Here is a 24,147-nt window from a genome sequence, read left to right as displayed (position 1 = left end):
TCCTCCTCGATTCATTGATTTGGAAAATTATAATCTACTCCACGTCTCCGTTCGCTCCTCACAAGTTGCTTTTCCATCAAGGTTTTTGTCTGGAGAACCCTCGAGAAACTAAAACAAGAAACGTCTACCGGTTTGGAAAGCATCGTTTATCAATCGTCAACCGTTGCAAGACAGTTTGTGATATGAGGGCTATCAAATCCTTCCTCTGTGCGGGTGTAAGACGCATTGATCAATGATTCGTAAAAACAATTTGAATAACCATGGCGGCATTTCGTCCCGAGACACGTGGCCAGCGTTGGTATCCTGATTTTTGGAAATTTTGAGTCGTAGTAGCAAGTAAAACCATGGCAACCATCGAATGTCAAGGAAAATCATCTAGGGAAAGTCATGAAAAATACATGATAGAAAATGATCTCCCGGTGCTTGAAAACAATTCAATCGTCTGCTTATTTAAGTAAGGGGGAAACCTGAAATATGTTTTATGTATGTTCATATCATCGTCGGCGCAGATTTTTTCTACCCTAGCTTTTTTATAAACCCACAACACATTCATGAAAAGGTGTCCTGGAGGCGTGAGTGGAAGAACAGGGAAGTTCATTAAATTCTCCACGGCCCAGCGAACTTAAATACAATATCGGAAATAATTGAATCTCATATTTTATCCCCGGACAACGCCCTCTAACTGGCATGTTGTTTTGAGAGTGTTTCTTCGTTTCATATTGTCTATTGCTAGGAATGTAGATTTTTTACTCTCCCGCGTGTTGAGAGAAAATTACGTAGAGGGAGGAAAAATAACGTAAACTTCCCCATGGTGTCGGATGGAAATCGCATCGATGGGGAGTTGTTCCTGTTCCTCTATTGAATTATTTCCACCTCGGTAGGGGCCAATGAACTTGTACGAGAAAGAGAGACACACGGAAACCAAAACCGTTTCCTAGACCAAAGATTCAATCGTTTTTTACACCCAATGATCCTTTAATCCGTTCGTGGGGAGAGAAAAAAGAACACCCTTGTGCACACTCAGGTTTATCCAACAGATGGTTATTTTGTGCATCACGATCCCGTGGAGCCTGATCCAGACACTGAAAGATGACTTATACGTTTACGACCTCGTTGCGGTACTTGGTGAAGCATCCTCGAATCATCCTTTTCGATTGCAGAACAATGATGGTGGGCCATTCACCGTGCAGACGAAGATGATAATTTCACTGACCGACCACCAGCTCCGCGGGCTCATTTCCACCGAATCCCCTCGTTGGTCCTTTGTGGTCATCTTTAATATAGTACGTGCCAAAGCCCGACATGTTCGACCATCCGTCCTCCAACGTGGCGACGAGGATTTTTTGTTTCCAACATCCGCTCAAGCTGTCCACCGAGGCTGGTTAATGAGTGATGCTTTTTATATCGTTTTTATCTTCCTCGATTCCTCCTTCTTTCTGTCTCTCACTGTTTCAGTGCTTCGTTTTATTGGACGATAAAATTTTTATCCGTCATTCTGCCGTCGGTCGGGGAAAAGGGACTGAGACGCGAGGGCGGTTTTCGCGGTTCATTGGTGTCGCAGGAACCGTCGGGTGGATGGCTTCCCCTTCGGACAGAAACATGCTCATCAACAACAACATTGGCACCACCGTTCCGGTTCCAGCATCGGGACGAAAAAAAAAGGATCATGAAGCTCGGGTGTCCTTCTAACGGAGCATCATTATTATGATGGTTCTTTTCGGTCATTTCGCCGTCAGCTTCCGTCCTGACCTTTCCCCTCCCACCACGTCCCCCTCCTCGAAAACAACCACCATCAATAAGGTGTGACGAGATTAGATTTCGTTCGTTCCGTCCGCCCGCCCTTCGCGCCCTGCGTTCGGTTCGTTCCATGTTTATCGAATTTTTCCACCGACCGGGCGACGTGGGGGACTGCTTGGAAAGAAATTCACATTCCGGGCACGTCCTGGGCCACGTCCGATGGCGAATCATCCAGGGAGTCTACCGTTAAATTGCCACATCGTGACAAATGATTTTCATACCGAACGACGGGGGCGGAAACAACGGAATCGACGGGACAAATCTGTCTTGTCGGTTCGATCGGTGGTGGTCGTCCTTTTGGGGCGCCGCCATCCGCCGGATGGAAGAAAATCGACCACCCGGGCGGGTTTGTCGTTCGTCGTTGGGTTGACCATTTTGGAAATTCAATTTAAAGTCACAACACAAAAGAAAATCTTTGAACCAGGTTGAGTTTTCGAATGTGTCTCACATCGCAGAAGATTATATTGTTCATAATGGAATTATTGAAATGTCATAAGATTCACTTTTTATTACTCATTTTATTAAATCACCGTTTCTCTGTTCTCATTCTTTTTGTAGCGCCATTATGAACTTGAACAACACCGCGAATAGCAACGCTAGCGTCAACAACATGAACCTCAGCCCCGGCAGCCTCAACAATAACAATCATACCCTGAACAACAACAATCCGAAGGTGATAAACAACAACACCATGGCGGACGCGGGTGGTAAGCTGTCGCCGTGCCAGGACCAAGACGAGGAGGCCGTGAGCGACCAGCCCGATCCGGACTATATCAAGATGTTCGTCGGGCAGGTGCCTCGCTCGATGGACGAGCAGCAGCTGAAGGAGATGTTCGAGGAGTTCGGTAGGGTGCACCAGATCAACGTGCTGCGGGACAAGACATCCGGTCAGAGCAAGGGTGAGTGTCTGTGTGTTTTGCACAGCAACCAAGACTAGGGCCAGCCATCCCCTTGAGGGGGTTCTATTTTCCCGTTAATTGATTTGCCACTCACGGGACGGAGGAGTGACAGAATCATCAGCAACGGTTGAAACGGTCTTTTTGGATAAATTCAATCGATCTCACAACTGACGAAGGAAAGAAAGAGAATAGGATGTAGGTGTCACGGATGCCAAGGGCGTTCTATTTTTTCTTACAGGGCGATTTGATAGACTAACCAGCAAAGAACAATAGAGATTGATTTTCTCCTGCTAAATCCTTCGAGAGATTTCACTAAACCCGTTCGGTTGGTGAAGAGCTCTTCACGTTTTTTGGTTGGTTTTTAATGCATGTTGTCTTTTTAAGGGACAAAGTACCAAAGAGTAGAAGCTCTTATCACCTGGAAAGCGCCATCGTTTCGTCTCTGCCACATCGGAACCCAAAAAACAACGATCGCCAACACAATGATTCCTCGCTCAAAAAGGCGGCTTCTTGCCCGACACCAAAGAAAACTATATGACGTACGGATGGCATGTTTATGTTGGTCGTTCAATCGGAGGGACCTGCATCACAGAAGCTTTTTGTCACGGGGCCTCAGGACCTGGTGCATACGAGGTGACAGAAGGGAAAATGGCATGGACGCCGCCGGGCAGGATACTTGATGTTTTTGACGTGCCCGCCCGGTTGACCGGAGTCGATGCCAATAGATCCTGGAAGCCGATTCGAGCCATCGTTCTCCACTTCGAGCACGGGTTTTCGGTTGGTGACACTCGGGAAGCCCTTTAGCTGCTCGGGTTCCTCACTTTGACCTCGCATAAAAAAGTGCACCAATCGAACGGGGAGTGCAGCGGGTCGCTCTCAACGGCAGTGTGGACGGTATGCAGGAGGAGAAAGAACTGTTGATTTCCAATCCATTACTCATTTCTCTTCTGCTGACCGGATGGACGTGTTGACCCGTCGATGCTGGCGTTCAACGGTGCAAACCCGAAGGAGCGGGAAAATCGAACGACATGGCGTCGCTCGGACACACGGTTGACATCCTCGATGGAGCATGATGACGATAATGGTCTTGCTCTTAAAGCATGCGGTTGAAGCTAGCTTCGAGCGTCGTACGATTTGGCGGTGGTGTGGAAAGTTGTGCCCGGGACGACAGCGGAATGGTACGCGATTTATTCGGCTGACCAGCGCTGGCAAAGTGTAGCAGGCATCGAACTGGCAAGCGGAAAAATCTTCCACCACAGCGACAAATGTAACGTAAAGAGAAAGTTTCTCTGCCTTTCCTTTTGGGATTGGTTTTAGTGGGAAAAATGTTTGACTGCTGGCTGCTCTTTAGTTGTGCCAGAGAGAGAAAGAGTGAGAGAGGGAAAGGGAGAGGAGCGGGGTTAATACTTCCTGCTGCACAATGTATGTTTGCTTAGCCATCAAAGTTTGCGGACTTGGGAAGCAAAAGTATCCTTGGGCAAATAAATCGTACGACGATACGGTTTTCGAGAGAACTACTTGCCTTGGAGGCTAAATGGAAAATTCAAACGAAGGTCAAGTTTATGTGCATTTTTTTTATATCCACCCATACTGCCTTGGTTTGGAAAAACATTTTAAACAACAAAACTCCGCAGACGGGACGCATAAACGATCGAATGTGTCTCGTTTAGATATTCGAAACATAAAACCACGCCGTGATTGAAATCGTTACCAATATTTCAGGGTAGGAATTTCAATTACGAACCATGTAGTCATGATTACTGGCATGATTTTTCTTCTTATCGAAAGCACCCCACGAGGAAAATTGATCCCTAGGTAGCACACGTACCAAACTTCCTCCGTGCAACGATGGTCATACGGATACGGCTTGAGACATAAAACAAAATCCACTCACGTCACCAGCGGTAAAGCCGTAGCCGATTTCAGTCATGGGTCCTCCTTTGGCTTCTCCTGTTCATTTTTTTTCTCTTGCCACACCACTTCCCTCCTGCTTGTCGTCGGGCTTCTTCGACCGGAAAGGGGCCCACGGACAAACCCGCAGAAAATTTAGCAACATTTTTCGATTACCTCATCAGGCTGATATACCTCCACCGCCACGCTCTGTCGGTTCCCGCGTGAGCGACGTGGAACGACGTCACGCTTCACCCCAATCCACCCTCGATAAGGGAAGAGGGAGGGGGGGGAGTGGAAAATGTCAAATCAGTGGCCTCAGGATCTCCTCTCTGCCTGGTGCGTGCTGGTTTATATGGTCTTTTCGTTTTTATTCTCCTCTGTTTTATTCAGTAAACTCAAGCACCACCGCACGCGATTTTCTCTCGCCGGGAAAACTCCCATCCCATCCAGACCGATACTTTTTTTTAGGCGTGGAAGATGCTTCCATTTCCGGTGACCTGCCGTCTGCTTGTCTCCCACGCCACCACCCTCTTCACCAGCATGAACTAGCGTGACGCACTTCAACGCACGTTTGCTTAACATCTTTTTCCTTTTTCTGGGAATTCCCGGTTGATTTTGGAACAAATAAACCGACAGGGGGAAATGAAGAAAAAAAAAACCCTCTGAAGAGCAAAATCAACGTGACAAAGCGTTATTTTTGCCATCCTCTGCTTCTTACTCTGTACCTTTTTTTCGACATTCTATCCTGCCGACAGGGATTTCACTCCATCATCGTTCTCGGATATCCCGGGTATCGGTTCTGTTCTAATTTAAATTCAACGCAAAATTGAATCAAAACGCACTTCACTTCCTCGAAACCAGATTGTCGCTTCGGGTTGGTAATGTGAGGAGGTAAGTGTTGCGGTTGCCGAGGGTGTCGAGTGCCCTGGGTTACGAGTGGTTAGTGTTGGAAAGGAAAGACTCCCTCCGTTTATGGAACAGATCCATGGGAACTGACTAGAATATATTTGGGATTTTTAAAAAATACAATTCCAATAGATGCAAGATTTTAAATTTATTATTTCTATTTGTTTTTAATGCAATAATTCATGAGTAGAAAATCGCACCCGTGGGCGTTACGCTATATTTAACCGAAGTAATATCAAAAACCATCCTAATGATGGACGACTACTACTACGGCGTGAGATTACCAATGCAAACCTTGTTAGCTTATTGCTTGAATTTTCCATTTCACTTACGTTTTATCTTTCCCTCGGAGCCTCGTAGGCTTCCATTGCTCGTTTGCTTTTGATGGAATCACGACGCCCAACCGATCCCTCCCGATATGCCCCTCCGATGGACGGAAAATGAATGTTGATTTGGGTCCGGTGGATTTGTAATTAGTCGGCGAAGGATTTTTCCGGCCGGTTTCGAAAAGATGAAAGGGCTGTCAAAACCTGTCGGTTCAAGCTAAATTGTACCGCACTGCTCCTCCCTCCGGTTTGAACGGATTTAGCCAAGAGATCAGAGAAGGATCCCACGGGAGCCACTCGTTTTTCTGGCATTTGGTACCGCAAAATTAGGCTTTTAAAAAATTCAAATTTATGGCTAATTGTAACCGAACATTGTGTGAACGGTGCCGGAACACTGTGGATCCTTTATTTCGTGGTTTATTGACGTTGAATAAATTAGTATTCTTTGGCATCAGTAATTTCAATGATCTTTTTTTGTATGTTCAGGTTCAATAATTTGCGAAACCGTCACGTTGGTATCTTTTCAACAAAAAATAGGACTCAAGGGTAAAACACTGGAAATGTGAATTTAGCAGCCTTAAAATGACAATCCAACTCACGTCCACGTGATTCTCTTTAATATCCCTCGGTGAAATGTCAAATCATAAAACAAAGAATTTCATTACCGAAACACGAGTACCCATTTGAACGAGGAACGTTCTTTGAGCTGCCCGGCTGCAATCTTCATTTTTCTATCCAACTTAATAATCTCACCTGTCTTGCTCGTGACCGGCCTGAAGTCCTGAATTCGTTCCACCCTTAACCTACTTTTGAACCTGAAATTTCCCTCGCTCTTGAAATATATTTCAATTTTTAATAGCCTCTATTCTCTCCGTGAAACCAAGGATGAATTGGTAGAATGAAGGAAAATCGTTAAAATTGCAATAAGAGTACGGCTTGGACCGAAAAAAAAACGGAGCAAACGGAAAGCCCTTTGGAAAACCCGTCACCTGTACCCGTGTTCCGGATTGCATAGTTGCACACAGTCTCTTCGGTGCCGGCCCAAATTTGGCACAGAGGAACGTGAGAAAGACCGTCTGTTTGTCACGTTTTCAGCGGTATATGCAACGAGGTTTAATTCGCGAAAGAAACTGGTTCTGGTGGTGCTGGTGGTGAGGAAAGTTCAAGTATTCAGAATCTGAACAAGATGAAAAGAAAGAATGAACGAGATTTTAAGGACGCAGCGAAACGCGAAACGATTTCAGTCTGAAAATGTCATTCGTTTGATGGGAATTATGATGGCTGTGGAACGCGGTAAAGATTAAAGACTTCTTTCGTAGGAGGTGAAATATATTTTCCATTTGATGTTTCATAGTGGTTCGTAGTTTAACTGTTTTTCACATAATATTGCATAGATAAAATTTTCCACATCTCTTAAAATGTGCACTTTGAAACAAAACTGTGTATGCAGACAGATACATTAAAGCGCCATCTCTTGAAACCCCAACACTAAAGGTCAACGCAAAAAGGGCAAACATCCAATCGAGAAGCTTAACCGACGGCTAATTAAGGTTCGTCGGTATTTTAGGCGCCATTTTGTGGTCGAAAGTTTTATTTGTACATACGAAAGCCCGAAGGTTAGCTACAAAACCCCAAAAAACAAAGTTTTCCAGTGACCCAAATTCAATTTGCTCTGCCAAAATATTGACAGGAAAGTTATTCATCCGCTCAGTAGCGTTCAGGAATGCAACTTGCGGTTGTTTACAAAACTGAAGTATAATAAATTGGAATAAAGCTTCCATTGCTGCCACATTAAGGGGGTGTATAAATATCGATTGCAAGTTTGTATTCCACTCCGAGTCCAATGGACCTTGTGTTCCGCCCTACCCTAACAGTGACGCAAAGTAATAATAATCGACATCAGAGAGCGCCAGAATCAGGCGAAACTTTTAGCGATTGTAATTAAGCTGACAATCTTAATTAGACGTCATGTCGGTTTGCCGTGAAAGGTAGCGAAGGTTGGAAAGCGAGTGGAAAGTAGCTTGAGGGGAAGATCGAGTTCTATTGCCGATGGTCAATTGGAAAACGAATGCACTCGCTCCACCACCACCTCGCATCGGTTCTGTCAGAAGTAATTACAGATAACGAGCACACTCGAGCACATTCGCACAACCCTTAATAGGGGAGGAAGGGAAACAGGGAGAACGGAGGAACAGGAGAAGAAGGAGGAGGAGATTAGCGGTGTTCCCAATGAGTTTCCGTGCCCCTTTCCCTTCCCAAAACCCTTTTCAGAGCTTTCAGTGACCCAATGCTTTTCACCTTTTCAAATCGATGATGAAAATTGGTTCCACCAGCTGGACTCGCCAGTTGTTCGGAGGAGAAGCATATGTCGGTTCGCACTGGCCAGTTGTTGAAACGTTGACGAACGCCATCGATATGCTTAGGTTATTGCAGTATCGATTTTTCAACACTCTTTTAACTGGAGGATCATCCAACCTGCGACATACTGGCATCGGTTTGACGTTTTTATATTTTGAGTCCATTTTTGAATGGCACCTCGCGCTGACCGTAAAGTGAGTTGGTGGCGAACGCCCTCTTCTGGCGTTGTTGTGGATGTTTATTTGTGATCATATAATGCTTACCGAACCATACCAAACAGCGCTATCAATACATTTGAAGCGCCCCAAAAAGGTCTAAAATTCGGTGGAAAAATAATGAAAAGTGCTCTCCGCTTTCACTCCGGTTATCTAATATCCGGTATTGTACGGGCAAATGGCCACGTTGGAGTGGATGACAGGGATCGGTGCTGTTTTTTTTTTCGTTTGTATAAAACTAGGTCAATCTGGTGGTCAGTTTCGCTTAGTTGCAGCGCACACAAAAATCTCTCTGTATGAGCTGCACTTTAAACGGATGGTTTTTGTGCCTCTCATCGGATGAATCCCGCAGAAAAAAAAGGGAAGGAATCAATAGCCTTTGCTATCGGTTCCACACATCAGGCTTATAACAAAAAATTCCTCGTCCGTTGGGAATCAAATCAAATAACCGAATGGAAGTGCATGACATAGAAGAGTACGTATTTGTACAGCCGGTGAGTGTACACTGTGTACCCGGGAATGTATTGTTCATTTCTTGAACACTGATCTGATGCCCGGCTGTTGTTTGTCGGAAACATGTTCACATATGCGAGCAAAGCCGGTGGCGTTGAAAACGGAAAACATGGAGTGTACGGGGTACAGGGCTTGTCAAATTTAGACAGTAAGCAAGCACTAATTAGCGTTGATCCATGATCGCGATTGGATGATGAAGGGTGGGAAATGCGGAATGGTGGAAAAAAATTGACAACATGCATACTGCACGACAACTGTTGGCAACTGGCGTATTTTATTTTCCCCCCCAATCAACGCGTTTTTCGTGTCGATAGTTTAGCGTGAATAATTAATACCTTCGGCCAGTCCAAAACTGTCAGCAGATTCCGGTGCAAAACCCATCAATTATGGAATCTCAAATTGGAAGGTAAAAATGCGAACATTATGTGGATTTATTTGGTTTTGCATTTCCGTTTTGAACAATTGAACGGGGGGAGAGTTAGGATATGTGATTTTTTTTCGGTTTTCCTAGTCATTTCCGATGAATCTTTTAACTCCGAATGTTTATGTCGGAGTCCTTTTTCTGCAAATAGTTAAACATTTCTATGACTAATGAATGAGACACTGCCTTCAACGGTCCTTACTTACACTGTTAAGTTACAAAAACAAGCATCTATCTAGCTGAAACTAGTTAACACAAAGTTCCCTTGGGATTGAGAATCATCTTTCACCTGCTTCAACAGCTCTTTATGAACAAGAAGGGAATTTATCTTGTAGGCAAGTAGGTTGCAATTAATCTTTTATCATCCATCTGTCGTCGTTTCCCTAGACTTTGTTGTTCGTACCAACTTGATTGTATTTTTGAAGACGTGTTCTATGACGTTAGTTTACAACATGGCTCTTTTATTTGCCTGCACAGTCTTATCCATAAAGATATGAAAACTTCTTCTTTTTATTAAACCAGTTCTTGACTAATAAATAACTTCTAAAGGCTAGATTTATGTAACAAAAATCTCCATACTGTCAGTGTTACATAACCGTTTGGCACCTAGAACTAAGACCCTCCTGTGCCTCTTCAGGTTCAGCAGGCGTTAACGAAAGTTCTACACCTTTTGTGGGTCACATGTGTACAATCGTGCCAAGCGGTGTAATAAACATTAAACCTTACGATCGCATGGCATGGTATCTTACCCTTTGAACGAGTTGAGATATCGTCACACACACACACACACCCAGCCTCTCAGACCTTCCCAGTCTGTGGTATCTTTTCCTAAAACGCAGCCTCTACGTTTGGAGCTCTTCGGCGCCCCGTTTTTATAAGTGGTGTATAAAATCTGACTCAAATAACCACCGAGGCTGAGGGTTTTTGCGAGCGAAAAAATAATCTCCTCCGCCCTCCCCCTACCCTCCGTCGCCCTCTCACCGTCGTGTGCAGTCATCGTAAAGTGTTCCTAATTTATGCGCTGCCGAGGTAGGAAGGATGCGTTGACGCGTCGGCGAATTAGGTCGAAGGTTTCGCATGCCCGATTGCGCTGAGCGTGCACGAAAGAACCTGTCACGCGTCATTAAGCTTATCCTGGGAACAGGATCTTCCGCTGGCGCCCATCGTGAGGTTTCCACTTTTAAATGGAACACCATTTGGCCGCCCAACGGCGTGCTGCGGGTTTCAGCTTTGATCCTTTTCGGTCCTTGAAATAGCGAAACGGGGGATTGAGAGTGGTGGAAAATGATTCATGAGTCATTCCACCTCGGACACTACACTCCCCGGAGTGTTCAACCCCGGGCCAGTGTCGGTATAATAAAGCAATTACCATAAATTTGACAATGTCAATTGGAATTTAAACATAATTTGCATATAATTCATTTGGAGCTCCCCGGACCACTTTCGGTCGCACGGGAAAAACACCGGCCGCGGGGTTGGGAAGCCTCGCCATGGATAGAAAGTTAACTTCCGGTTCCGGGGCGGTTCCGAAACCCGCTGATAAACGCCCATTTCCTCCACCTGCCTCCCCGGGGAGCACCTGGGAGGACTCTCGAATTTCCGGCACTTTTGAGCTATCATCAGGCAAATGAAACCGACCTCGGGTGAGTAGCCGGGCCGTTCCCTCCGTGTGCCCCCACCATTCCTCCCGACCACGATCCCCGGTGTCCGGTTTTGCGTCCGAGGGAAAACCGAGTGTTTGGTTGGGTGGGTTTTGTTTGGTTTTTGTGTGTAAATTGTCAACCCCACGGAGCCCCGTAGGTAACCCGATAAGCCGAACGCATAAACCACTCCCTATTAACCGCCTCACTCCTCCTTTCCCCCCCCGTGCACTAAAAACAACGACGACATGATCGTGTTCCGGTTTTGCGCCAGGTTTGCGCCCCAAACCCGCGGTGGGAGGGTTCTGAAATTAATTATACTATTTGCACGACGGTCAATAAAATTTGCTCAAATTAATATTGGCGGCATTCTCACTCGCTGGCCCCGATGCTCGAGCACCCGGAACGGTGTGTGTGTGAGTGTGTTTAACTTTCGTTCGACAACTGTGACTCGGGATCGGAAACTACTGTTTCGCGATAGTTGGTTTGGCGGTGGAATGGTGCGGGAGCGGGAAAACTTACCCGAAGTGCGAATACCAGGAGAAATGTTTAAATATTCATAAACGATACTTTCGGTTAATTTATGCGCGACGCCACCGTTGTGCGTCGCCCGCAAAGCGTGACGTGTCAGTCGTCAAATTTCACGATTCACGACGCGTTTTGTGTCGATTAGTGTGGCTGCCTTTACGGAACTGGTGGGAGAGTGGGTCTTGAAATCGATCACGGAAACCCCCGTACCCGAAGGTACCTGAAGACGAGCCCCTCGGGAGATTCTAGCACCAATGGAGGCGCCTGGTACTTGGTGGTGAATTTCCCCCCCAAGCGGTGGTGAAAATGGTTTCGCCAACGTGTTATGAATACTAACAGGGTGTAGGTGGAAGGATACCTCACGGGCTTCTATTTCTGAATTTCATACGATTGGATGCATTTTGATTAAGCGGTGATCCTGTAAGATTTTGTTGAAGTGTTGTATTGGCAAAAACTTCTCCAACTCGTATTGATGTAATTTGCTTAAAGTTGTATATATTATTTGAAATAGTTTTCTCCTTTTAAAGCACACAAACTTACATATTATCGTACTTCTCTAATTTTCGATCGAAATCGATCAAGTTGGCAACGAAATACTCGTCGATCAAAGTTGCCCAACAAAGACCAACGAAAGCTGGCCCTATTACCTTCCGTTTGGTGGCCTCAAACCAGGAGCTCCCCGGAATCGTGTTTCGACCAACGGACAACGGTTTCTTGCACGAATGCATTATTCACGTGGTTTCGACTCGAGTCACGATTGCAGTTTTGTTACCTTCGAGCACGCTGGAAACGAACGAACACACGCTGTATCGGACGGAAGGAACGTTACGTGAAAGGCGAACCAACGGACGCGAAAGTGGTGCTTAATAATTCAAACATATTGACGTATGTTTTTCTAGCTTTCGAAGTTGCAGTGCTGCGGCTGCTGCTTCTTTGGTGCGATGAGTTTTCCCCCAAACCGTATTCCCAACCCAACTTCTTTCCCATTTGGTCGGCAAAATTCATAAGTAATTTAAAAATTGAACAACAGCATTATGTGGCCGGGGTGGAAAATCATTTGAAATACACTCAGGTGGGTCCTTGGTGGTGCAGCAAATGGCAATGGAAGTCATGCGCTGGCGAAGAACCTATAATTTGCTTCGGAAGTGGTTACATCACAAACAAAAGCTCTAGGTTCGGGAAAAAGCCTTCCTAGGGCTTGTAGCTGACGCGTAATTTAACCCACTGTCCACACCCTCGGGGCCCCCGGAGGTTTTCCCAGCTGCTCGAAACTCGTTCCGAGCGAATGGCAATTTTCCCACAATACGCCAGCAATCGACGATGACACCATCATCTGGACCGTGGAGGACTAGCGTTTTCCCAAACGGGGTTTTCCGGTCCCCGGAACGCGACGCTCCAGGTCCGCCTTTACGTTGGGCTGTAAAATCGGTTATGCACCTTAATTGTGCCCTTCTTTCGTTCGTGGCCTCCACCTTTTTGTGTTCCGCAAATAGCCCCGGGGAAGGGAAACACTGGTCTCTTGGCACGCCAGCACGGGCGCGCACGCCTACGACGCCAAAGGCCCGAAGATGAACTTTCGATTTGACACCGAAAGACGGTTCATAATTGAAAATTAATTTCATTAAAGCGAACCTTTCGCACGAAAGGGGCCTTTCTCTCTTCGCACATTTGCGTTGGCATGACGAGGGCACGAAGCTTGTCGTAAAACTCGTCGAGCCGCGTCTTTGTTGTAACCTTTGCTGCTCCTTCCGGAAAAACGCTGAAGCTCTGCTGCCTCTCCATCGTTTAAAGTACGGTGTGATGGAATTTTCACCTGATGACACGATAATTGTCTGCACGGCGGAGTCGAGCACAATGGGTTGCGGGCTCGCTCTTTAAGAAGGTGGCGAAATGAAAATTTGTCCTACACACACTAATCTGCTTTCGGGCGGAGTGAGGAATGAAGCTCTTCTAATCGATTCACGTCGGGAAGTATCTTCCGTCACAAGTGTCTTAAGCGGATTTAACTCTAGAGCGGTGTGATGTGCAGAATGGATAACATTTAATTCCTGAGTTAACATTCAATTGAATCACGGTTTGAGCGACTAACGCTTATCTAATTATTGACTATCGTAATCCTGCTTATGTTTATCTAATGGATCATAAATTGTAATTTTCCGCTTTAACGCCATAATTTGCCTCGAGGCTCTCTTGACATATTGGAAGCTAAAATGCAACTGATCTCTAATTATTCGTTACAAGAGGTTTCTTTTTATTTAATTTGAAACTATAGTAGCATAAAATGTAACCTCGTTTGGTTTCTCGCAAAATTAAACTGCTCAAAATTATAATTAAACAAACATCTCCCAAGAAATTGAACTCAACTATTACCCAACCAAGCTCGCTGCTCTGGAACCACTAAAAGGAAAACGATTCGGAAAGTTTGAGTCCTTCCCGAGGGCGCTTTTGCAAGACACCAAGAAACACCCCATGAGAGTGTGTGTAGGTTATCGTGTGGCTAAGAACACGTTGTGCTATCGGAGAGGAAACGAAATTCATTTCCTTTCGACCACAAAGTCCCAACCAAACCAACTAATCCAAACAAACAACACAGTATCTTCGGACAGTCCTTGTCAGGCACACCTTACAATTCCTTTTTGCGGGAACCGCAGGCAGGACGAGACTGAAGCTCGCTTCTTCCAGGAATCGATTCCAAGGCGATACCAAACAACAAACACACACAATGAATCCGTCCCATGTCCATGCGTCCGTCAGTCTACCCTCCTTCCCCTTCGGAGGCGCTCGGCATGATAATGTCTCGGTTAGCTCCGGAGAAACATTTCTCCGTTCGCTGTATCAAAAGGCGCACGGATAAGATTGTGATGAAGCGAAATCAAACATTCCGGGAGCCGGGAGTTGGTACCGGGGTTTTTGGGGTTCGGGATCCTCGTCGGAAATGGACTTTGCAACGAGGAGTAGTGACCACCGAGGCCATACCACTATCATCCACCGCAAGTAAAACAAATGCCTTCTCTTCCACTCCATTTTACTTTTCTTCTCGCCCTCGATGATTTCTTCTCTCGAGGCACAAGTATCAAATATCGTGTCCGTCCAGTTGTGTTTGTTCTGCTAGTGACAGACGATCCGAGCCAAACCCTTGTCTCCGTTGAAGATTAGTTACTTAATTAGGTTTCATTCTGGCCCCTCGTTGGAGATGGCTGTGTGGCTTGTGCAAGACGTGGAGCGGGTTGGGAAAAGGGTTTTTCGATCGACACGCACAGCATAATCCGCAGTAAGTGTGATTTGCTTCGTTTGTCCGAGCAAAACCACACACACACACACATGCCGAGAGAAGGGGAGACTTGAATAGAAATGTGACGATATCGAAACGACACCATCCAATGAGTTAGCCACAGAGGTGGGGACGATGAACTACGAAACAATCGAACCGAAGGGAAAGTTCCGGGTTTTCCGATAACGGCCGGATTCCCGGGCACATTTTCATTAAACCCACATCCAGCCACACCGATCCGATGCTGGTCATCGACGCAATCGATGATGAGAGTGATTGTTTCGATCTTTTCCTTTTTGCTTGAGCCAATGGAGTTGGGGGGACTACTCAAGGAATTAATGCCTTCCCCTTCTGCGCCGAAGTGTACCTCTTGAGAAACGAAAGGAAACAGTGGTCAGTTTCCGGTGACGTGGGGTTCTGGCCATCTTCAGCTTTCACCACCGCTGTCTAACTCATCTACTGCTTTATTCGATGGTGGTCTTTCTCCGAAAGTAATGCTTGCTATTTCTCTTTTCCAAACCGATTTCGAAGAGGTCGGCCTAATGCGCTAAAGTGAATCAAATGATGAAAAGGACGCTTCCGTACTCCGCAAGTCGCTTGAGCCAAAGGATGAAACAGATAAAACGAGTTCCGGATCGTATAAATATGATGATGTTGTTACTCCGGTGATAAGGGGCTAGTTGGGCCCGGGACTTTTCCCGGGGTTTGCCGGTAGGGTCCCGGTAGGGAAAATAGTCTCGTTGAATGATTGGCATGAGGGTTCTAAAGATAGATAAAATCATCTCAACCAGCTCCTCACCACCGCAAGCGAAATCCAAACCTCAAACATCAAGGAGCAGAGAGAGAGAGAGAGAGTGGAGGCTAGGAAAAACAAATCAGCCACACAAATTGGGTGGAAAATCTATTGTTAACGATACCATTAAAAGTTTCTTACTTTCCTTCCGACCAAACCGTTTTCGGTCACATTTCTGACCAGCCATTCTGGGAGGGTCCGAGTTTTTCGGAATATACCGATTTGAGTCAATCGGTGGAAGGGGAGGAGAAAGGGATGACAACTTGAGTCCTAAACAAATTGTGACTTCATATTATCTCTGCTCACCCGACCCTCGGTCCGGTTTTGGAGTGGACCTGTCCCTCCGATGGAGTTTTGATGTGTTTTGCAAAAGTAAATTAATTTCTATTTTTCATTTAAAACCCCAAAAGTGTTGCTAAAAGCGGTTGTGATTATAAGGCTCGTTGGGAAATAAATGGATTGTAAAGTTCCTCCTAACAGATAAGATTTGATTTGTTAACCAAGACATTCCGCGGCAATATTTCTGGATTGTATTGAGCTGAAGATTGGAAATAGCTTACCAACTGTGTTATCATCAAACCCCGGCAGGACTTCTGCTATTTCTTTGATCCTATACCTTCAATTCTGGAGAAAAACTCCACCGATGGTTGAAGGACTTGGAAGATGTCCTTGTCTCTTTTTCTTTTATCCAACACAAAACCAGTATCTGTTTTCTTTATTCTAGCCTTAGAAAACCGTTGACAGCGAATGACAGCGAGCGGTAAAAGAAAAGTCAACCGTCGCAGCAGGACTCTGACAGGGTTCATTTCGGGTCGGCTATGTTCCGCACACAAATTGGAACTCCAACTTTCCGCCGGTCCCTTTGTGAATGAATCTTTTTAATATCCGGTCCTCCGGCGGGACCCAAATCCCCGATCTTCCACCGCTTCCGTCCGGTCCGCGGGGATCGCTTTTCAGAACGTTCCAAACAGGATCTAAATCTCGTGGGGGTATTCTAGCTAAGCAGGAAATACGAAGCGATGACCTAAGCCCGGCATAATCTCCGTCACCACCAATGACATTTACGCAGAATGAAGACCTCGTGGGTTGCTTTGAATGGCCGATACGGGTTGATGGAGTGAACCATCTGGCGTTAAAAATACTTTGAGAAATTAAGGTTCTACCTACGTTTTCTTGTTAATTATTTTTTCACGTAATATCACTGAATAATATTAAAAAAAAAAAAAATTATGCAATAATGCTGTCTTTCAAATCGAGACAGCATATTGTACAATATTTTCTGTATCAATCAGGTTGTTTTACTCTTTTCAAATGATGTGTTGGGTGTAAAATTTTCGTTTGTCGAAAAAGTACTTGTCCACAAATGTTACTTTACGTTTGTTGAATGGGGTTTCTGTAATATATATTCTAAATGTACATCGTATGTTTTCTCGATGAAACAGTACTAAACAGTGCTCGATCGATGTTAACAAGTATGCTACCAAAAAACGCCAAAGGTGTTGTTGTAAATATTTTATATAAAACAGTTTTCTTCAAGGCTTGAAAAAGTTTGTCCTACCGCTCCTTTTTTGTAAAGTTCTGTGTGTTTTATGTATTGAAGAGTATTGCATAGCAAAACTGTCCAACGACATGGGCAGGTGAATTTGAAGTAAAATTTCCCCAGTCAAAAGCATAATGTTTGAAAATGAAATTGTTATGAGTGCTTCTTTTTACCAGCTGTAAGTTTGCAAGCCTTTTTTTTCTAAAATCCATTGCTCGTTTTTCGTCACTCCGTTTGACCAGTTCTCAGAAACCAATGCGTGCGTTATCGTCATCGTTTTGTGCCAGTGTGTCCCGTTGCTTTATCGTGCTTTTCTGTTTCCGTTTCTTTCCATCCACAGGGTGCTGTTTTGTGACGTTTTACACGCGAAAGGCAGCCCTCAAGGCTCAAGATGCGCTGCATAATATCAAAACACTCGTCGGGGTAAGTAGAGTCACCTGTTTGCTGTCTATGTTTGTTTTTATTCCGCAGCTAAACTTAAAACAAAGGCGGTATAAAAATATCGCTCCAGCTAGGATATTCTTGTCCATATTTCACGCTCCCATCTATATTTGTTTCCTATGTTTGTTCTACTGTTTTTTTCCCCTGTGCAAAGGGATAAATGTGATTATTACTGGTGCAATCCTGTTCCTGTTTGCGTATTTGCATAACGCCACTGCTCGGCACTGTTTGTCTTCACCAATCCAGTGAAATACGGTTTTAGGTTATGTCTTGTCCGTCCGAATCCCCGTCCGTATTCGTTTTTTTTTATTTTTGTACAAAGCGTCCGTCCAATCGTGGCTTGAGAATGCAGCGAATACTAAACACTGTTTTTATTTTGCAAACCACACGGATGAAAGCAAATCCAATGGAAGAGGTTTTCATGTTCTGTCCACTACTATATTTAGTGCGGTTTCCAAGCGTAATACTTGAAGCTTTTTTTATATGAATCATGAAAGCTCTTATCAAATTTAGGTCACTCAAATGTTAAGCCTCGAAACACTCCAAACATGGAGCTCCAAGATCACTTCATAATATTGACATGTTGAAGCATTGAACTAATGGAGGCTCCTGGTGCTGCGTAGGACACAAAGATCTTGGAAAAAAGAAGAGCACTGCATCAAATCAAGCACACGCCCCCAACGATGCTTCACTACTTCATACCTGTCCTGTGCCATTCGCAAACCCTTTTAAGCAAACGCGCGCTCATGACACTTCACGAAAATTTTAAACGACAATCACTCAGCTTCGATGGCTGTATGTGTGTGTGTGTTCCATCGCATCGGAAAAGGCTGCCAGGGGCATTCACTGGCCACGAGAGAGCTCCCAGGAGTGTATACACAGAAGACATCAAAAGCTTCATCACGTGAAAAAGGATTCACTTTACACTGTTTTTGCCACGCGAAGCACAAGTTTAGTTGATGACACGGTCCTTCGGTGTTTGCATATGTTCCGCGAACCTGTAAACGCTGTTTTCCCATACGCAGAGGTTCTTCAGTCAATCTCAGTCCACCATTTTATACAGCAATGACACCCCACCGGCTGTTCTATCAGCAAAAAAGACATGAACAAAAACATAACTTTTCCGAGCGGCTTGACGAGAATAAGCGCGCTCTCAATAATTCATGATTATCGATTTTTATTTCCTGCTGTCAGGCTCCCTAAGCACACACCCGCGTCGGGTTATCTTCACCCCGGTGTGTTTGTGTGTGTGTGTGTGTGGTTTACTTCACAAAAGGAAACGCGCCATCGCGGCTCCAGGTGACTCCAGGAAGGGAACCCTAGCGCGGAGTTGGCGCCAGTTGCGAGTTGGGTGGTGTCGTCAAATTGTTATGTTTTTCCATATTGAAACTTTGCCCATCATTACAGGACGTCCCTGGCTTTCCTTCCTAGCCCCCGGGAGGGGAGGAGACTGCTTTGTGCGATGTACAGCAATCAGATGTCGGGAAAAGCTGAGCCCGAGAAAGGTTTGGTGGTACGATGAGAATGAAAAGAGTAGAAAAAAAAACAACCAACCGCATTCAGAGTCGCTCTTGGAGGTCGCGGTACGAGCACAAGGAAAATCCAATCACCTCGCCTCGCAGTCACTGGCGGGTCTTCCTTGTTGTTGTGTTTTCCGTGCCGAGTGGATGGGGTAAAAATCGAAACATATTCCCTGTCATTATTAAAAAGCAAATATTGAAAAGTTTGTCGATGGCATGTCATACTTTCACAACCGACCATCATCAAAGCACCGGGAACAATCGAAGTCGGAGTATGTTTTCCCGTCGCATGGCGTACTCGAAGCTTAGCTCCGAGCCCGGAATGAGGTTGGCTCTGAAAACATTACAGAAACCCGACACATAGGACACGACCTCGTTTTGTTTTCCGCTTTCCGAAGCGCTTTCGAAGTTTCAACACTAACGCTTTCGTGTGTGTGTGCAGAAAGTTATCGTCCGACTTCTCCCTCCTGGCGACGCGTTCCTCTTTGCTCATTTAGTGTTTTTCCCGTTCGTCCATCGGGTAAAAACTAGAAGCTCTGCAGATTGTTTACTTCCGTTCCGGGCGCTCTGAAAATCTACATCCCATTTCCCATCGGCGCCGCCGGTTGATGATCCGATCCGCCTCCCCGTTGAGTTTCTCACACCCGAGCACAGCACATCAACGAGCGGCAGCGATTTTCACGTTTCGGAAAACTCCAACCATAATCAAAGCTCATCGATTCATCGATGAATGTGCTTGAGTCAGTAACATACTTACGTCCCGGGCGTGTAGTATGCCCTGCGACGCCAGCGGCACCGTACCATGATCGAACTATGGAAGGTCGCATTGGTTGAACGCAAAACGGAAAAGTCTCCCCAGAACCATTTACGGCGCGCGCGAACTGAGGCCAAATTGTGATTGGCGGACGAAGAGAGACGCTGGTAGAGTGTTTGAATATGAACATAATATTTTTTTTTTTTTGCTCTATCCACTTCAAAGTAGTTCAATTTTTTTGAAATCCTGCGGGTTGTTCGAAATGTCGTCCCACGTCGACGTTCTTGCTCCCTTCTTTTGAACTCACCCTCCCCGGGTATGGTTTCTATGTTCATTCGATTCGTCTTTTTTTCTGTGTTCTTCTCGGCTGTAATGTTATATTAATACACACCGCCATTGGAGAGGCACGAGAGCAGACACATCCCCTAGACGTTCTTTAATCTGTGAAAAGCACTGATTTCCCGGTTCGAGCCGTTGATTCGCTTCGATCAGCTTCCTCGGGAGTGCCTAGCTCTATTTACACACCACACATCGGCAGACTCCAACACACACCCGGCAGCTGGCAAAAAGCATTGAAAACTCGAAATGGTGATTGAGATAACCTAGAACCGCGTCGAAACGATGCCATCGGCGGGGAGGTGTATTAGCGCCTTTCCCTCAGCTCTGGTTCATCAAAAGAACGTCAATGCGTGCGGGAAGAAATGCTGCTGAAAGTGGAAGCCTTCGAGTAGAGGACGAGTAAAGCAGGAAGCAGGAAGGTCCCCATTGCATTAAGACGGTGACGAAAGGAAAAAAAAGGTAAAGAGAATCATCTCTTATCCTAGTTTGCAAAAAGCTTTTTCGCCACCTCAGGGAATCACAATGCCCCGGGAGCTCAGATCCGGAGGTTGTATGTGTTTTCGGTTCACCGAAGCAACACCGATCTATTTAGATACCTCTCACGGCTCTAGTTTCAGTGTTCCTCGAAGTAAGAAAACGACACGATTTAGGGCTTAGCTGATGGACGGAATAATGGTGCGAGTGGATTTCAAAGACTTCTTGACAGGCGTCGCTCTTGCAAAATCAAGGTGACGAAGTACAAGGCATCGTGTTTCAAATTAGAGTGCTTCGCACAATGCTCGTATCTTCAGGGGGAGCTTATAGGCTCATCTCGTTCTTGGAATATGTTATTAAAAACCGGAGCTCCTAGGTTAGCAACCAGGGATGGATAAAGCGTCAGAAGAGGCAATAAAATCCATGCAATACTCATTAGATTTTCATCCCTCTCCCGTAAGTAGTTTGACATGTTTAAATCCTTGTTCCAATCGACCACAAAGTCCTCGAAAGTGCAACATTGCAACTCCTCCCCCGTGGGTGTCGGTGTCGGTGGCAATGTTAATGGACTGTTCAATTGCGTGTAACGACCATAAATCTGCTGTTAATTGTGTTTCAATAACAAAAATTGAAAAACCTGAAAAGGCTCTCTCGTGTGCCCTTTCCCCTTCGGGGAAACCTCGTCGGATCATCAGCACCGCGTGCGTCGGTGTGTGTAAGCCGCTCAGCGGCCTCTAAACGAATTAAGCAATTAGCGGCTGTTCGGTGCGATTAGCCATCCCTCCCCAGGATCGGAATAGTTCCGCAACATGGCGTCGATGGGCGCAACAAACTGTAAAATTCATCGAAGCTGTGGGAAATTAAACTTTAATCGATCTATTATTTTCAATTTACATAATCATAATCGTTTAAACTCGTAATCAGTGCTATCACCAGACACTGCCACCAGTGAGTGTTTAGCGTCCGACCCGGCAGCGGGCACACCGTGGACCGATCTCTGCCGACCGGACGGACGTCCCGCTTGGCGTGGCTTTATCCATTCTGCTGTGTGATGTCATCCGCCGTTCCCGGAGTCCTTCCCGGACGTCCTCGCATACCATGGACGCGATAATCCTCCGTGGTGGTAACGAACCGGAAGAGAGGATGATGTTCCGCTGCACACAACCTGCTCTTCCTGTCAAAGGAGGTGTGGAGAGCACATTGCCGGATGCTTTGCCGGTCAACCCAGTCCAGTGGTCATTCGGACGGAACAAACGAGAGTAACGTGTTTATGCGCGTGCCGGGAGATGGATGGCACAAGCTGAAAATTAATTGCTTTCCACACACACGCCGTTAGTGTCCCAAATCCCGACGACGACGACGACGACGACGACGTATGTGTTGACGCAGCTGTTAGGCGAGCAGTTGGCTGCCGACTTTAGCGCAAGAGAATTTTTAATGACCATCCGCCTCATTCACTGAAGCAAATCGGTGAAATTGTGTACGGGTTTAAAAGGGCAGCGCAGGGGTTTTTCCTTTACTCCTAACGTTAGGGTGATTGACGGCAAACCCACGAACAACTTTGTTTCCAATCAGATTCCAGGGTGCCGGGATAAAAATGGCAGAAAATTTAGACACGTCATTCATACAGCATCTCAGATATTGGGACCGAAGTTTCCAAATACACTTCACTTCTGCCATTGCGCCATTTGAAAAAGAAATGACCACTGCAGTGCACGGTGAACTGCTAAGCATTCGGGGCCACATACTTTCTTCCACAAAAGGATCTTTTCCCGAAGCCAAAATAAAACCCCCCCAATGCTCCTGGGGTTGCTCCGGGGAAAAAGCCGGGGAAATGAAAGCATTCACCACCAGAAGGCCTGCAGAGCGCCATATGCTTGAATGCCAACGCTGTTAGAACGCTGTGCAACGTTATAAATAGTACCGGGGCCGATTCCGGGCTGGTAGAGAACCCCCGGAAAGCGGATAAGATGAATGACACCTAAATGCATTTTCATTAACTCGTCCGGACTCTCTCTCTCGCTCGTTCAAACATTTCCAGCTTCACGGAAAAGCTCCAAGGATGGGGAAAACTCGCTCCCTCTACTGCTTCGTTGCAAAAGATAGGATGGTAGGTTCAAAGATTCATTTGAATACCGACTTGCTTGAATGCGACAAATTTGCCATAGAACATAGTTTGCTGCCCCTTCATCCGTGTGGCATCTTTTCCCCCACCCCTTGTCCTCCCCAATTTGTGGCATGCCATCAGCTTCTCTGCTCCACCTCCTCCTCTTAAAAGTTACGGTTTTTCGGTTTCATCTACTTTCCCACTTTCTGGCAACACTGCCGCCCGTTTGATCGGCCGATCGTGTGTGCTGCACCGGTTGCATACCTTTTGGCGCAAAAACGGGTAGACGTTTCGAAGGTTGACGCCGCGCTTGGATGAAGCACCACACACCGTGCAAAGATTGAAGAGTAATTTGCGATAAATTTAGCTGTTGAAAAACGATTACGTTCTAATTTTATCAGCTGCTGGTGGTGGTGGTTGGTGAGTTGGTTCGTTCTTTCCTTCGCTGCTGCCAGTCATTTCGTCAGCTGTGGCGAAACTTTTGAGCGGCGTTAAAATGAGAACAACTTAGTTCATTCGAAATCAAAATACGGCAAGGAAGATATTTGAATGTAAAGATGTTACCATGCTTTGGTGCTGTATGTACCAACTAATATTGAGAAAATCGCATGACACGCTTGAACAGCAACAAAAATAAACTGGGGCTATATCTTTAAAGATTTCATCGATTTTCTCGATCCGAACCACCAGACCCAAAGGCCCATCAAAGAGCCACACATAACTTGCGGCATTTTGTCATATTAGGTCCCTTATCTACTACCGGCCAGCTGTTGAAGCGAAAGTAGAAATTCTGAAATCCATGGGAAAGCGGAGGGATGTGTGTATGCTGAATTTATTTAAACTTCCAACTCCTCATCATGCAGAAGCAGCCTGCTGCTGGCAAGAAGTGCTGGAACGATGCCGGAGCGATAATAGGGAACTGAAAGGTTCAAATCACAAGCCACAACACAACAACGATGTGCTGTAGCACTCTCTCTCTCTCTCTCTCGCCACCCGAAAAAGCGCATCACAGTCTGGCACACGGAACCATAACCGCCGGCGTCGGCCACAGTCCCAAATGAAGCCATTATACAGTTTGGCAGGCAGACGATACGAGGGCAGAAATTACTGCAATCGCAAAGGGACGACGCTGGTAGCCCGGGTCTGGGTTTTTCCGCTGGTAATGGGGTCGATAATGCCGAAGAAAATGAGCACAACTTAAGAACTCTTTCTCCCGCCGGGTCCCCCTTGGAACCGAAGGAACCTTCCTCCGTTGCGCTCGGTGTCATAATCGTGCAATTATTTTCTTCTTCACGAGCGCCAAGTGGATCGTGTCCCACACCGAACTCAACGCCGTCGGGTAATGGACGTCGGAATAGGATTCCCCGACTCCGCTGGAAGCGTTCTTCGGGAGCGGTTCCTACGCGATATCT

The 24,147-nt window shown here is 45.9% G+C and overlaps 1 protein-coding gene across 2 annotated transcripts in view; it reads left to right on the top strand.

Moving 5' to 3' along the window:
* Positions 1-2,358: 2,358 nt before the first annotated feature.
* LOC131282046 (CUGBP Elav-like family member 2) overlaps positions 2,359-24,147 on the top strand; it is a 107,730-nt gene continuing 85,941 nt past the window's right edge. For both annotated transcript variants that reach the window (XM_058311429.1, XM_058311430.1), the window contains exons 1-2: positions 2,359-2,696; positions 17,441-17,523. In XM_058311429.1, coding sequence (XP_058167412.1) covers positions 2,363-2,696; positions 17,441-17,523 — 417 coding nt within the window. In that variant the 5' untranslated portion in view covers positions 2,359-2,362. The remainder of the gene's footprint in view (positions 2,697-17,440; positions 17,524-24,147) is intronic.

This window comes from Anopheles ziemanni, chromosome 2, assembly GCF_943734765.1.
Source record: "Anopheles ziemanni chromosome 2, idAnoZiCoDA_A2_x.2, whole genome shotgun sequence".
Classification (NCBI taxonomy): Eukaryota; Metazoa; Arthropoda; class Insecta; order Diptera; family Culicidae; genus Anopheles; species Anopheles ziemanni.
Note: the sequence above shows the minus strand (reverse complement) of the source record. Positions and strands in the feature narration are given on the sequence as shown.